Source organism: Simochromis diagramma, unplaced genomic scaffold (genome assembly GCF_900408965.1).
Source record: "Simochromis diagramma unplaced genomic scaffold, fSimDia1.1 OVJJ01000091.1, whole genome shotgun sequence".
Taxonomy (NCBI): domain Eukaryota; kingdom Metazoa; phylum Chordata; class Actinopteri; order Cichliformes; family Cichlidae; genus Simochromis; species Simochromis diagramma.
Window position 1 is genome coordinate 2978956 of NW_024386901.1, and position 15978 is coordinate 2994933.

Genomic DNA, 15978 nt, shown 5'->3' on the forward strand with positions numbered 1-15978 from the left:
AGCTGGAGAAGTCATCAGCATTCAGAGGCCAGGGTGAGAGCAGGAGGTGTGGGGTGTGTTTGGAGACCCCGGGGTTCCCTTGTACTTCTTCCTCCTTCACTTTGCTGCCTGTATGTTGTGTGAGGAGTGTCCTGTTGCATGGAAGCCCTGTACAGAGGGAGGTTAATGGTCTTGAACCCACAGATCCCATGTGAACAAATAGAGCATACAGTCTGCTATCAGAATAGGCAGGTTAAAGGAAGCAGTTTATAAGCTACAATTGTTTTTGCCCTACCACCTATCCCACGTGGTGATATGACCCTTGACCCCAAATTGCTATATTTTCACTGCTTTTCTTTCCCTCCTATTCAGGTCCAGGGTGCATACTGCAAACACAGACATGATCCCTGCTACAGATCATGCACAGTCACTGAATCTGCCTCTGCTCCGTCCACCTTCACCCGCAGCGCCACCTCTCACAGGAACCGCCGTTACCATCAACGGATGCCACCTCGTTCCAAAGTCCACCCGACCTCCCACTACTCCATGCCTCTGGCATGTGAGGAGCCAGATGAGCAGGAGCAGTGGCCAGACCAACAACATCCTGACAGCTGGAGATCCCATTGGACGGGCAATCGGTCCGGATCCCTCTTCTCTCTACCCAACATGGGCTCAGCCAGCTCCCGCTCTGCCTGTTCCTCTCCAGGTCCTTGTCCCAGCCCCAATTACAGGAGCCACTCCCTTCACCGGAGTTCTTCGCTCATCCCGCCCTTCCGCCTCAATGTGGACGCTCTGATCGGGGCAGAGGAGACGGATGTAGACACGGGAAACAAGGTAAATCCAGGTAGCAGTGTGGACCTCACAGTTGTGTCTGCGTACGTCAAATCGAGCCTCCCACAGACTCCTCGGCCATTATCGGCCCCACCAGAAGACATCGGACCCCGCCTCTCTCCCGTCACCCAAGAGGGAACCTACAAATCGGCCGCTCTGGGCCGGACTCCAAACAGCTTCTCCATCAAAAGCTCTCGGTCTGCCTTGCAGTTGTCATGTTTCCAAAGCACCAGTGCAAACACACTGTCCTCAGCTTCAGTGAACGAGTCAGACAGCTGCAGCATAATTAGTGTGCCAGTTGAAGAGAAAGACACGACAGAAGAGGAAGAACAAGAATTCTACATCTGATCTTTTGCTAAAGGCTCATAGGACTTAACTCTGGTCAGTAATATCAAACCTTAGTGCTCAGACAATCATGTAAGCTCTACTCTGCCCCCTGGTGTTTGATAGTAAAACAACAACAGCAAACTGAAGCAAAGCACAAAGTTTGTTCTGAAATATTTGTGAATGCTGCATTTTTTTTTTTTTTTTTTTTTTGCATGTGTATATATAAACTCTGTAAATGCTACTTCATATCTACTTTCACGCATTTAATGGAGAAGTTGCATATCTGTGTATAGAAACATTTTAATAAAATTGCAAATTGTTTGTCCCCTTTCAAATGTGTTGCTTAACACTCCATTAAACGTAGGGTAGGTGTCACGTTTTCTACATCACTGATCATAACCAATTAGATTTGTTGTGTAGGCCTAACCAAATGGCAACATTAAAAACTGACATGATATAAGTGAAAAGAAGATTTCTGCCACTAATGCTTTCACCAGACATTTAGCATTTCAGTCCTGTGTGAAGTCCTTTTGGCCCGGATGCCTCATCTGATGGGTTTAAAATTGGAAGACTGTGCATCTTCAAATATTAAGCTGCCAAATGCATAGAAAAAGCTCTTTAAGCTAAACATAAACTGCCGTGCAGGTAGTAGGTTGGTCACCAGTGCTCTTCTAAAAAAAAGTTTTCTTAAATCAGGGGCCTGCCACTGTCCAAAATAAGACTGACACACTAACAGTACTGAAAAGTACATGGATCTGCAAACTTGGTGGATAAAATATGTAAAGTTATCACAGAGAAAGCAGCAGAAGCTACTAAAAGTTAGAGTACAGTCATATGGTCTTAAATGGTCAAAGAAATGTAGCCATAAATTAATTTGAGAAGCATGAGAGGGAAAGCAATCCTTCCGGTTAAGAGAAATGCTTTAAATTCCTTCCACATTTTAAGGTACACAGACTGGGGATGTGTTTATTTTGATTTGTACTTAAGATCCCATTCATTCTTTTTTTCATATAGTCTGTAATTTAGTGATTAAGAACCTTAAATTAACCTTAATTCAAACATGAAGAGTAATAGTAAATGTAAATGTGGTCAGATGTGTGGTAAGTATATTTAAAAAAAATATGCACAAGATCATTTGCATGTTAAAAAGAAGCCAGATGGTGAAAATAAAAGACATTTTGTGTAAATATAAAAAGTGCAAGAGGTACAGAAAGCTGCACCACAGAGTAGGATATAAGATTCAGGAACAATAACACACACATGATTCTCCTGCAAGTTTCTTTCTGTTCAAAGGGAGCGTTTTATCTAAACTTGGCACTGAAAGTAAGGAAATTATTTCTTGTAGTGATGCTTCTTGGCAACAAATCTTAAACTGTTGGAAAGCCTGTTTATTTCCCCCTAAATGGTTCCACATTAGAAAGGAAAACGCATTTGTAGGTTGCGCCCATGAAAACTTGCCAGATCTTCTTTGCCAACGCCAAACAGCAGATTCTGTTACTGGCTCTTGTTTGGTGTTGTTTACTGGACTGGATAACTGAAATTTGAAGACGAAAGACAAATTGGCGATTTAATAATTTATTCTTTTAACAAAGAGGGGCCTCGGTAGTATTGCTGTGGGATTACATCACATTCTTCAACCAGCATTTGTCACAAGTAGGCAAATGTGATTGTGTTGGTCACTCTGGCACGAACATCATGTCCAAGCTGATCCCATAAGCAGGGTTGAGGTCAGGACTGCAGGCAGGTAATTCCATCCTCTCCATTTTTAAATTCTTGAGGTAGGCTCCAATAAACCTGCTCTTTAAGGTGGGTGTGATCTTGGAAGATAGAGTTCAGTCCCAGACTGTGGAGATATGGGACTGTCACTGGAATCTCTGCACTGAGATTTCCTTCAATGATGACAAGGCTCGTTTTCCTAGTGAGGCAGATCCCTCCCCACACCATCACGTCTCCACCAAAAGGTGTTACTGTGTTGGTGCAGCAATCAGCATGATGTTCTATGTGTACTGCCGTAGACAGAATCTGCACAAATTATAACGTAACGTTCCCCACATGTTCAGGTTCCAGTGCACATGTTGCAGACACCAGCACCTGACACTGAAGGGCAGTCACAGGAGGCCTCCTGCAGCCCAATGAGACTGGAGATCAGCTGTGCGCAGTCTGTTCCGGCTTGTCTGGGTAAAGAGCCCTCATCCATATTATCCTGCAAATCTGTAGAAGACAGTTTACAGTTCCTGAGTGATGACACGGTGAGGAAATGGTCTTCCTGTGGTGTCTTCTTTTTTGTCTTGAGATGCCAATTTCATGGCCTGTCTCTGACATCCCCCATTAGAGATGGTACCAGGTTTCACACCAAACAATGCTGCAACTTTTGTAGGAAGGGCCATATCCAGATCAGTCAAACACGGTATGCTTGGCGCAGACACCAACTGATCGCTGTAGTAGGGTCCATGCTCACAGGTGCTGCTCATAAGGGATACGATTGTAAGCACCTGGGGTACCAGAACCTCAAAATAAGAGTCAACAGCAGAATAAGTTGTTTGGCATTGGCAGAAGAGATTTGGCAAATTTCTCACGAGTTCAAACCAAATACTCAATCTGCTGTTCAACCTTCAAAATGCATTTTTCCTTGCAGATGTGGCACAGTTTATGCGGAAAGGCTTTCCAGCAGTGTAAGAAGCATTGTTATAATAAAAAAAATAATTCCCTAAATACAAATTACTTGCAAAAAAATGAAAAAGATATCTTCTTAAGAGACTTTTCTTGGAATGTGGAGACTACAATAAAGTATTTCAATACAATGCAGTGCTGCCCCCTTGTGCTGAACTTTGAGGTTAAAGAAGTAACTTGAGTACAAGAGTTTCACTTCTAGTGATTTTCTTTTTATTACTACTTAAGAGTTGGGTCTCGCCTTTGAAGTAATCTCCACATGAATAAATTCAGGTAATCTCTCCACAGGTTTTCAAGGACTCACTGAAACAGTATCTGCATGTGTCAGAGCTGCTTCACTGGGGTCTGCAACTCTCTTCTGCGTCTCGGGAAAATCTTTAACGACCTCTCGTTTCAGCTCGAACTGTGAAAGCTGTCTCTCTGCACTGTTTGAGCACTTACGCAGGTGCGAGCCTGCCTGTGTGGTCCACAGTCTGAAGAAGAAAAATCCAACATTAGTGCACATTGGTTGTCATGGTGAAACCTTGCAACCCTGAGGAGGTGATGTAATCATTCACCAATCAACACAGAGATTTGTGTAATATATTACCTCTTTGGGCCAAGTCTGGAAAATAGATCAGTCTGCAAGCTGAGATACTGAGATCCCAGACAGTTTTGGAAAATTTGTTCAACAACTTAGATTAAATGTATAAAATTTTAAAAATCTGTGCAAGGAAACTGTTGAAATGAATAATAGCTGGACTACAGGGCTCTGCAACATGTAAAAAAACAAAAAACAAAGATCTGAAAATCACTTAAATATAGAGAAGACACAATGTAGAGGCAGGGAAGACAGAAAAAGGAGGATAGTGGATTTTCAAATTGGGTTAGAAATATATATATAAAAAAGAAAACCTGATTATAGGTCTGATAGATTATTGATTACCAGATTCACTTGATTGGATGGATGTTATCACTGGTAATCAGCCCTATAGATATGAGTCAGAAGTGCCCAGTTATTATGTATCCATAAGTATACCACTTAACAGTATGTTTAATAAAGCTATTAGCATAAAGGGGAACGGTATAGTTTTCCTTACAGTGTATTGTATAATAACTCTGCATTCATTACTATTTTAATTATACGCTCACTGGCCACTCGTTCACACAAATATCTAATTAGCCCATGCTGAAATTAATCATCAGAAAGGGGAAGAAGTTAATAAGGGGACATTGACTGTTGCATGGTTGTTGGTGGCAGATGGGTGATCTACTGGCAGTTTCCCCACACAACAGTGAACGGTCCAAAACAGAGAAAATATCCAGTGAGTGGAAGTTTGGTGAAAATACCTGGTTGTTACTGGGGGTCACTGGAGAATAGCCAGACTGCTTTGAGCTCACAGGAAGGCAACAGTAACTCAAATATCCGCTCGTTAGAACCAACGTGTGCAGGTGCCAAGCCTGTCTCAATTTCTGCTGTGACATTTGGATGGTGGCGTCAGAATTAGGCATAAACAACATGAAAGCATGGATTCATCCTTCTTTATATCAACAGTTTGGGCTGGTTATTTTGTTTGCACTCTTTGTACCAACTAGGTGTTGTTTAAACAACACAGCCTTGTGACCTTAGGCGGGTGTGCAAACCCTGACAAACCGATATAAATATACCAAATTATCTGTGCCTTCCCTAACGAATTCGTTTTAATTATGTCCCACTATGACTTTTTAATGTTAACAGATGTCTGACTAGGCTGTGAAGAGATTATATTAACTGGCAGCAGATGGTGCTATAGTGAAACAGAAATAGGATTTTAAAAGTTACAACTACAGCTGCTTTACAGTTACTTTGTCTGATTCTTAAAAGCTTCAAAAATGATGCTTTTGTGTCATTGATGTTTTATTTCTTTGTTGCAGCATGGGATACTTTCTTAAACATTTAGGGTATTTCCAGTTTCCTACATAGTACCTGCTGTTTCCACACCCACTTCCAATTTCTTGTGCTTCAAAGAAAATTAAAAAGTAAAACCGAGATTTTTCCCATAACTCTCCAGAGCCACGCTCATGTCCCCGTGAGGTGATGCTTGCACGGGACACGTCCCCTCACGTCGCCCCTCTCCCAGTGCCAGCACTACTGGCTCTAATCCGCCGTGGCGTACCTGGCAGATCGCTCTGGCGACACCGGCGTTGTTGCAGCCTGGCCCGGCCCCACACACCCGCATCCCCTTTAATCCTAATGAACTGCCCCAAGGCCCCGGGGCCCGAAGGGAAGTAGGCCACTGGAGGTGAAGCAGAGTGAGTGAGTCTGTCACATCATTTCTACAACTATATATAAGCTGCTTTCTCTCAATCCTTTGTCACCTTCATTTTATTGTCTTCTTTTTTCTTGTGTTGATTTTAGTTGTAATAGTTCCTCTTCCTTTGCTTTCTACACTGTGACCTCAGATGACCTTTATTTTCCCTGCAAGGGTAAAAGTCACTGGGTGGAGAGAAGACTGCAGTGAAGGATATGAATGGAGAGCCTGGGGATAGCCTCCACTAGTTAGGGATTAAGTTGCTGCTATGTGGAGAAAGGCAGAGATATCACAGAGTTGCACAAATACTCATCAACTAACGGTGCTGCTTTCGGAAGGAAAAAAAACTTCACTGAATATTTCTAAGCTCTTGGAAACAAAAAGCTGAATGCATGTGCACATGAAAGGTGTTGGCATGGATCGTTACCTGAACAAACCAACCAGATATGTGCCCAGGAACCTAAGGGAGCGCCTCTTACATCATTAATTTTATTATATAACATAATATGTGTGCAAAGGAGTGTCAGGTAGATCTGCAGGGAATGGTGGCTTTAGACAGGAATCAACAGCTTCTCTTCATCTCTAGTATTAACTACATTTTCAGTTAGCATAGCACTACATTTGAGTTCTGCATAAATAGGTGAAAAACAACCACAAAGAGATATAAAGTGACCAAGGAGAAACTGAAAATGATTGCAAAGTGTGTGTTCGTGTGTGTCAGTGAATGAATGATGTGTCAGAAGGCTCTGAATGCTCAGTTTGCAATTTTTTCCCCACTCTTTGATCTCTATGATGTCAAAGAGAGCAGATATCTTTAAGCGCTTGGTGACTCCGGGGTAGCTCACTGGGTGTCTTGGCGCGGTTGCTGGCCTGCTCCCTTGGGGATTGTGGTCCAGGGTAGATTGGGCATCTTTGTCGCGCAGTGGGACACCCAGGGCTCAAAGTATAGAAACTAGTTCCCACCACTCAAAAATATATAAATAAATAAACCTAGGCAGAGCTACATAACATTTTTGAGTTGTTATCTCACAACTGTGACATACTAAGCCAAATCTTTTTCTTATGGATGGCAAAAAAAAAAAAAAAAACAACCCAAAAATATTTTCAGTGGAGGAAACAACCTTCCATACAAGATCACCACTTCATTAAAAACCAAGCAAGCAACAGCCAATCAAAAGAAAGTTGGCTTAAACAGAGAGCTAACATGGCTAGTTTCAGACAGAGCATGAACTTAGGGTTCGCACTTGGGCCCAGTCTATATAAGAACTGCAAGATTTAAAGTGCTTTGCCTTGTAGTATCGTCTTCCCTGTAGCCTGGTACAAGCCAGCTGTCATGCAAGGGCGCTGCTTACTCAAAGAGCAGTGATGATGACTGTGTTATCAGTGTTTGGTTCCATCTGTCTGTTTGCCCATCAGTCTCTTTATTAGCTGTCCAGCCTCCACAGTTTTCAAGATATCATTTTCAAACTCTGTGTGATGCTAGATGCTAATAAGAGCTCGAGCAGATTTAATTTTGGTGAAACTTGGGTCAAGGTCAAGATCACACCAAGTGGCAAAATGAATAAAAACTTTGAGAGAGCTGTATAACACTCTTACAAAAAAGCTTATAGAATCCAATTCTGCTCCAATCATACTGTAAAGCTGCAACAAACACCATTTTAGTATGTAATGCTTCAAGGTCAAATGACAGGCAAAAAGCTTTAGTTTTCACTGTTTTCCCCAAACTTTAAAGCAATATGTTAATCATTGTACATCAGCACAAATGAGCCATGAAAACAATCCCGATGTCATTTTTGAGGATTTGCTGACATCAGCATAAAACATCAACGTTTGAATATAACCCTTTGGGGGTTACTCTACAGCGACACTGTAGAGTAAGTTGACCTGCATCTTGAACTCTGAGTGCAGCTGAAGCTCACTTTGTAGCATGTCCAGGGATCAGAAGTAGAGAGTACAAACCAGTATTTCTACTTCACCCATGTGAATTTCTAACATAGTGTTGCACCAAAGGCCCCTTGTCCACCAAGATGAAAGCTGCTGTCAATGGTGGCATCTTTACAAAGAATTGTCTTTGGTCAGTCACTGTGATGTCTCATGTTCTCCAACAAAGTCCTTAAAATTCCAAATTCCTGCCTTTAGAGTCGGAGAGTTGGGTTTTAAAGAATGCGTTGACTCTGGTTAATGAAGCCAAGCCACGGCTTCACTAATTAGTCAAGTCCAGTAATGGCTGGAATCCACTGTTAGTCAAAGCTGCCAAATACCTGATGGCTACCAATCATGCTCTGTCTTCATGGGAAAAATACCCACAATTTATTTTGCTGACTCTCATTTCCCCAATTAAGAGGGACAGTTGAGGGGCAGATCACTCCAGAGCAGACTGATTTTAGGTGAAAAAAAGGGCATACCGTGATCAAATATTTGCAATTCTTCATGTTTTTGGGTTGTTGTTTTTTTTTTAATCAAAATGCAATAATAATGTCATGGTGAATGTTAGTAATGGAACACATACTGTAAGCATATGTGAAGACTACATAGGTAATGTGTAGGTATAAGGATGAGGAAGAAGAATCTGTTTCATAACATAACTACTAAGACTTCTCTCTCTGCTTACATTGTAACCCTACAATATTATGTCTAAACACTTTTAAAAACCTCATTCAAAGTCTGTTGTTTCATATAATGTTGTTTCTTGAAGGCTGAGATGCTGTTATGCGTCACATGTTGGAGCAACGCTTCCACATCTCACAGAGCGATACCAATTAAAACATGCTGACACAGTAGTGTGACGCTCAAAGCAAAAATGTCTTTTGATCATCACAACAAAAGGCCAAAGCACTTGTATAACAGAATGGATGTCTTAGTGAGTGTGTCTGTGTGACCTTCAAAAAAACAAGCAGGTGTTTGCAGTAGTCAGCCTCTTACACAAACATTATAACCTCAAGATCGATGTGATATGATCAAATCACAGTACTGTGCAAGCTGAGATATTTTTCTAGGAAAATGGGGAAAAGGTGCAGTGATTCTTTTGAAACATGCGCAAACATACACAGAAATACGGTATATAATATTGGTATACAGTATATACCAATATTTGGTAAGACCACCTTTATTTTCAACACAGCGTTAAGTTTCTTTGGCAAGCTTTCATGAAATTTACTTAATTAGTGCTCAGGAATTGTTCTCCAGACTTCTTGAAGGACAATCAAAGCTCTTCTTTGGATGTTGGCTGTCTTTTGCTCTGTTCCCTGTCAAGTCAGTCCCACAGTGCTTTATTGATGTTGAGGTCCAGGCTCTGGGGAGGCCAATCCATGTCTGTTTCAACCATGTTTTATACTTTCTATGCTTATTAGCGTGCACCACTTTATTGATGTAGAAGGTATTTTTGCTTATTCACTCTGTGCTTAAAAACAGAATAATAAAGTAACAGACCTCGAGCACAATCTTCTTTATTGGCCTGTACTGCACAGAAAACCAACTCTGCCATGTCCATGTACAGATAACAACAATAGTGAGCTGCCTTTGTAGAAACACCTGCCAATGAAAAAGCTTTCACCCCACTGTGACAATCATAATGTACTGTCCTAAAACAGGTATATAAAAACGCTAAACACACAAAAAGTCCTAAACTAATGACTCAGGAAGCTAGGGTGAATCAGAAAGAAACTTACTGCTAACATAAAAGTTTGTGTGTGGTATAAAAGTAACACTGGTGGTCTTAAAGAGTTACTGCCATACAGTTTTTTATACTTTTAGACAGGCTAGCTGTTTATTGTACCAGTTATGCTAAAGGGCTGCACTAAAGGGCAAATATGAAAGCTACCAATGTTAACTACTAATATAAGAACTAATAACTCAAAGAAATACTTTAATTTCCCAAAGTGCTGAACTATTCGTAAGCCACATGCTTTAAACAGCCTGTTGTTTCGCCTCTAGCTTATTTATAATACATTTTTTAACGGTTTATCCCTCAATGTGTTTGACTTTTATTAGTAGTAACCAATTAGGAGTCTCCACAGTAGCATTTTCAGATGCATGCCTGCCCCTCTGTGCACTCGTGTGTGGGTGTTTTTTCCCCTCTCTGCCTGGTTTGGGATTTGCTGGTCGGTGACATGCCTCCCTCCGCCTGGCTCCTTATAGCCCCGCGGAGGTAGGAATCCCGGACGAGTGGTACGGACATCGCCGACGGAGACCGCAAACACGGAGCGGAGCGGTCCCCTTTAAACACGGTCTTATGACTACAGACCGCTTCAGACTGAACCAGAGGCTGACAGCCGAGAGCAGAAGAGGGGTTACTCTACTGACAGGAAGCCGGGGGACCGTGACTGACGGCAGGGGACAGACAGGACACAGGTCCGCTCCAGAGGCTGAATGGTCTGTGTCCAGTCAGAGAACAGTTGAACGGAAACTACCTCACCTGTCCGCAGGTACGACACACAGCTGCACCGATAGTTATCGTCACAACAGAAAATTATCATGTTAAATGCATTGAGCCATCCAAAAGTGTACCTTAAAAATGCAGCACTGACATATTTTACTTTTACCTCTTAGAGAAAGATGCATTTCAACACCTTGATCTCCAAATAAAATGTCCTAAATTTAAAATCTTACTTTTTATTTGAGAGAAATCTGCAGTATTAATCCTACATTAACTAAACAGGGTTTCGTTATTATTTGTAGTCATGCATTGACATGTGAAAATCATTTCATTGTGGCAGCTTGCCAGAAACAGCTTTTCACTCAGGATAGGCCAAATCTGCTTACCCTTATATGGAGAAAGTACTACACTGAGCATCATGAAAAGGTAATATTCAAGCTTCCCTTTTTGAGTGGTGCAGGTCTGCTTTGCTGTATGCCAGCTCGTTGTAGGCTCCCACATTTGATAACTGAGTGATCCACAAGCAGGATGCAGGAATCCCTGCGGATACACCTGTCTGGGAAGGATAGAGTGGTTAAAATGTGCCCCACTCATTCCTATAAAACATAAAACCCTTAAATAGTTGCATGTTGTTTGATTTCATTGCTGCATTGGAGGTTTTTTTTTTATTCTTTTTTTTTCATCTTCCAGAATTTTGTGCTTTTGTCCGCGTGTCGCACCCTGTGGACACATCCTCTCGTGCAGCACTGAGGAGATGTGTCGGCTGCCAGTGGCCTCACTCATCATTTGCTTCTGGTTGGTGGAGAGAAGCTACTGCAACAACAGCCTTCAGGACAGCATGAGGGAGCTGCACACCAGGTTCGCCATCAGCCTCTACCAGACTCTCACAGAGACGGAGAACAACTCCAACTTGATCGTGTCGCCAGTTAGCGTCTCCTTGTCTCTCGCGCTCCTGCAGCTTGGCGCCAGGGGCAACACACTTGCTCAGCTGGAGGGAACACTGGGCTACAATGTGAATGGTAGGTTTCTGATATTTCCTCTTTTAACATTTTTAAATATAGGAATGGAAATGTAAGTTTTTATCCAGGTGGCATTAGAGGCTCCTTATGCTGTGTGAAAGAGGCTGAAAGAGGGTGGCCCTCAGTGCTGTTGGTACCAGGTGGTGTGGAGCAGTGCTCCTGCTGCTGTTCGCCCTGCAGAGCATAGTGGTGTCTGGAGCCATAATACCTGCCTCTACACCAACTCTAATCTCATTAACGACTTCTTCAGCTCGGCCTTTGGGTCAAGAGGTTAGGTGTTTAATTTACAAACAAAATGAAAATTACACCTGGGGATTTATCTCCACCTCTTCCTAGTGATGACTTTAGGCTCTAATTTAGCTTCCATCATGAAATAAAAAGGATTTCCACGACACCGAAAGACATGGTCATCAAAGAATCCTGAATTGAAATCAGTGGGAGAATTCAAGGCAAAGATAGCTGTAGATATAATCCCCAGAGGTGTGATTCTATACATGCATATCTTTATGCCATTGTGACCACTGCAGTGAAAGTTCATTAAAAGCTTCAATAATAGGTGCACAAATAAGGTGCTCGAATTGCAAGACGTGTTTCCAGAAGGGTTTCTTTTCAGAGCAAGCACTGAAAAGCGGTGTTTGACTTGTGTGTAGATCATTTTAACTAACTAACTAACCAACTAACTAACTAACTAACTCGTCTGGCTGTAGTTGACAACAGCTGGGTAGAAAAAACATCTGTGTCTTCCTTTTCTGCAGATGCCCACGTACAAGACTTCCTGTCGCACTCCCAGGCCAACATGAACAACAACAGCCAGGGGATGTGGCTGCAGCAGACCTGCACATTATTCATCCAGAGTGGTGTCCAGCTCCTGCCTGGGTTCACACAGCTTGCATCAGAGTGGGCCAACACCAGCGTGGTCCGAGCCAACTTCAGCCAGCCCAATCAAACCCACAGCCAACCGGAGCGAGCGGGACACCAGCAAGGTAACCCAGACAGAGCTCCCACTAACTTTTACTCTTATGCTGACACAGATTAGGGTGGCATGGATCCTGCAGTAAAATTAACATTGATGTGGAGATTTTCAGAGTGCTTTGGTTTAATGCACATCCTGTGCATTCCTGTTTGTGAAAGCACACTTAGATCAAGTCCTCTCACACTGACCACACAACAGCAAACTAAAACTTGACTTCACTGAGATGATGACAATCCTTTTCTGCTGGGCAGCGGCTTCCTAATATGTTGGCAATAAAAACATAAGAGAGATATTATTTTAGCTCGTGGCGTTCCTCTGCCCCCTGGTGTTAGAAAATATATTAAAGCAGTTTTAATTCCAATTTTCAAAGCAGAGGTTTCTTTGGAACCCTTATGAGAAAAAACATGAATTTCTAACCCATTTTCAAACATTTCTACAGATTGTGTTATCTGCTACATGGCCTGTAGGTCAGGTGGTCTGTACATTGACCTTCCGTTGTGTGTTTCAGATGAGTCATGGCATCTCCTGGCAGGAAGCGTCAGCGGTGAGCTGTCAGGCTCGGGCGAGGCCCAAGCAGAGGCTCTGTGGTGGGGACACCGGCCGCAGGTGGCCCTGGTCAACACAGTGGCCTTCAAGGGCGTCTGGCAGAAGCAGTTCATGTTCACCAACACCCAGAATCTGCCGTTTGTGCTCTCAGATGGGAATGTGATCAAGGTGCCCATGATGTATCAGGCCGCAGAGGTTAGCTTTGGTAAGAGGCGATGTTTCACTGACACTTACAGGCTTCAGATCCCACTCTCTTATCTACCCACCCTGTTTCAAGGTGCAGATGCATTTAAAAGCTAAACCTTAATGAGGTGCTAATACATCAGTGTTTTGTTTACAACTGGTTCCCATGTGGTCTGCTGATAGAAATTTGAAAAAGTGCTGTTGCTGCTACAATTATAATTGTATCTAAGACAAAACACCACTGCAGTTTGGTGAAACTCATCTTAAAAGTCCCCTCAGGAGTTTACTGATGACCAAACTTCTTTTAACATTCGGAACTCTTAAATTATTTAGGTTGGCATTGCAGTCCCGATCATCACTTGGATTGCTTATTTCATGCTTTGCCCCGTATCTGTTTTCATGAGAACCTTTTGCATCGTGTACTTTAAAGGAAGTGAAGAACTTTGAACCATTTCTTCATCATCAATCATTTGCTGTCATTGCACTCAACCCGTCAGATTTGATATTATTAATAAAAGCTTTAGTTAAAAAATAAAAGGGTTTATTTCTATGTATGTGTATGTTTAGAATATTATAAGCTTACATAAATACAGGTTTGTAGACCCAGCACAGCAGCCACAAGAAGGAGCTAAACAAAGCATGTAATGACCAAAAGATCTGATGGAAACTGTAAACACTTGAACTTGTTCACCTCTCTGGCAGGTCAATTCAGGACAGCGTCAGAACAGCGCTACACCGTGTTGCAGCTGCCGTACCTGGGCCACTCCCTGAGTCTGCAGGTGGTCCTTCCCAGTGAGAGGAAGACTCCGCTGTCCTCCCTCGAGGCCCAGCTCACTGCACGCCAGCTGGCATCCTGGGACGGCGGCCTGCGGAGAACCAAAATGGACATCTTCCTGCCGAGGTGCAGCAGATCACAGACTTTTGTGCTTGAAAACCATCTTTAGGTTTCGTTTAGAAAAAACGAGAAATAAAACAGCAAATTACATAGTCTCCATCTGGTATTTGCAGATTTAAAATGCAGAACAAATTCAACCTGAGGTCGGTGCTCCCTGCTCTGGGCGTCAGTGACGCCTTTAACCCGGCAGCAGCTGACTTCACTGGAATATCAGGTCAGCTTGTACGTTCAAAATACCTGTTTCAAAAGCTTTTTTGTATGTTTCATGCAAACGGCTGCTCAATATTTTTTACTCCCTGCAGCAGAGGAGGGTCTTTATGTGTCTGATGCCTTCCATGAAGTAAGAATAGAAGTCACAGAGGATGGAACAAAGGCAGCTGCTGCTACCGGTGAGTAATGTCTGTTACAATAGTGGAACAATAATGAGTGCTTATCATATAAGGTTGTTAAAACGCACTCTTTACTCACACAGCTATGGTGCTACTCAAAAGATCCCGCGCTCCTGTTTTCAAGGCGGACCGACCCTTCTTATTTCTGCTTCGACACATTAAAACAGGTATTTATCCCTTTTTCTTGCACATTTGAGCAAAACACAAAAAACTGGCACAGTATTGCAAATCAGATTTGTACCGTCTGACGTAATGTCCAACAAAAGCACTATTTACTTATGCTTGAGTAACGTTTTCTTATACACAAGTATGGTCGACGAAACAAAAGCCTTCCACTGGGGCCAGAACCTGGAGACTGTGGTTGGCTTTGCAGTGGGAAAATTGCAGATAATTTATTAATCATAAAGAAGTAAAATACTTCTGTGTATATGTGGAGGCAGCTGAAATCACCCTGTGTTTTAGAGATCTATTTGTCTGAAACATCATAGTTGTAAATGGACTGATACTTTTATAGCTCTTTTCTACAGTAACTGCACTCAAAGTGCTCTTTACATCAAGCCTCATTCACCCAGTCGTACAAGCACTTCTTTCTATACCAGCTGGGGAATTGATCCGTGACCTTCCAATTGGTAGACTAGCGCATGAAGCACAACTGTTCGCAAAGCTTGCAGCACCTGGTATTCCCAGTTAGTCTCCAGTCCAAGTACGAACCCTGCTTAGCTTCTGAGATAAACAAAATTGGGCTGGTATGACTGTAAGCTATACCAACTGGTGCTTATTTACAGTATACATATTGTGGATTTTGCATTAGTTCAGGATGCAGTGGCGTTACTGGTCCAGCCCCCTTGAGCTCAGACTGGAACATGTAGCCAAGAGTTTGACATGAAGCGTCAAGGGACGAAAAGACCAATCACTGGGTTGGTGGCAGCAGTTAGTTCATGTGATCATGTCACAAAGTGAGTGTCATGAATATGGATAAAGATATGAAATTACAGCAATAGTTTTTGCAGGGTACCTCTGTTTATCTGAGGCCAGTCTTGCTCTCTGCATGATTTTCCAAACAATCGTGAAGGATTTGAATATATTGATATGGCCACCTCTAGTGGTGACATCAAAAAACACACTAAGTTGATCTACAAAGACTGCATCAGTGCAGTTTCTCCCTATATCTCTTTAATTATAATTATTAGTGCTTAACTAGCATTCCACATGATCCTTTAATGCAAAATATTTATTTGCTTTCCAATTCAGGATCCATCCTCTTCATGGGCCGAGTAATGAACCCAGCAGACCAAGCATCCTGAAACCGTCCAACCTAAACGGCACTCACATTCACCTCTACAGCAGCCCATTTCACTACTGGTATTTATTTGTGGACCAAATGGAGGCTCCACAGACACGTCAGGAAGAGGGACATTATTTTTGTACATATTTGTAAATAAAATTTTAATGTTTTTACACTTTCGGTGTTTCGATCCTCTTTCCATTTGACGCGACGTTTCCGAAACGGCCAACGTGCGT

The 15978-nt window shown here is 42.4% G+C and overlaps 2 protein-coding genes across 3 annotated transcripts in view; both read left to right on the plus strand.

Moving 5' to 3' along the window:
• The window catches only part of LOC120735423 (protein FAM124A), a 25100-nt gene extending 22862 nt beyond the window's left edge, over nt 1-2238 (plus strand). The window contains exon 4 of the mRNA XM_040034803.1: nt 352-2238. Coding sequence (XP_039890737.1) covers nt 352-1158 — 807 coding nt within the window. The 3' untranslated portion in view covers nt 1159-2238. The remainder of the gene's footprint in view (nt 1-351) is intronic.
• The window catches only part of serpine3 (serpin peptidase inhibitor, clade E (nexin, plasminogen activator inhibitor type 1), member 3), a 21207-nt gene extending 5334 nt beyond the window's left edge, over nt 1-15873 (plus strand). The window contains exons 3-11 of one of the 2 annotated variants that reach the window (XM_040034804.1): nt 9361-10501; nt 11143-11471; nt 12227-12454; nt 12953-13195; nt 13876-14074; nt 14182-14282; nt 14371-14457; nt 14541-14624; nt 15709-15873. In XM_040034804.1, the coding sequence (XP_039890738.1) occupies nt 11207-11471; nt 12227-12454; nt 12953-13195; nt 13876-14074; nt 14182-14282; nt 14371-14457; nt 14541-14624; nt 15709-15761 (1260 nt within the window). In that variant the 5' untranslated portion in view covers nt 9361-10501; nt 11143-11206 and the 3' untranslated portion in view covers nt 15762-15873. Of the gene's footprint in view, nt 1-5992; nt 10502-11142; nt 11472-12226; nt 12455-12952; nt 13196-13875; nt 14075-14181; nt 14283-14370; nt 14458-14540; nt 14625-15708 lie in introns of those variants that run through there. The other variant, XM_040034805.1, reaches the window with a different exon arrangement.
• Nucleotides 15874-15978: the final 105 nt, after the last annotated feature.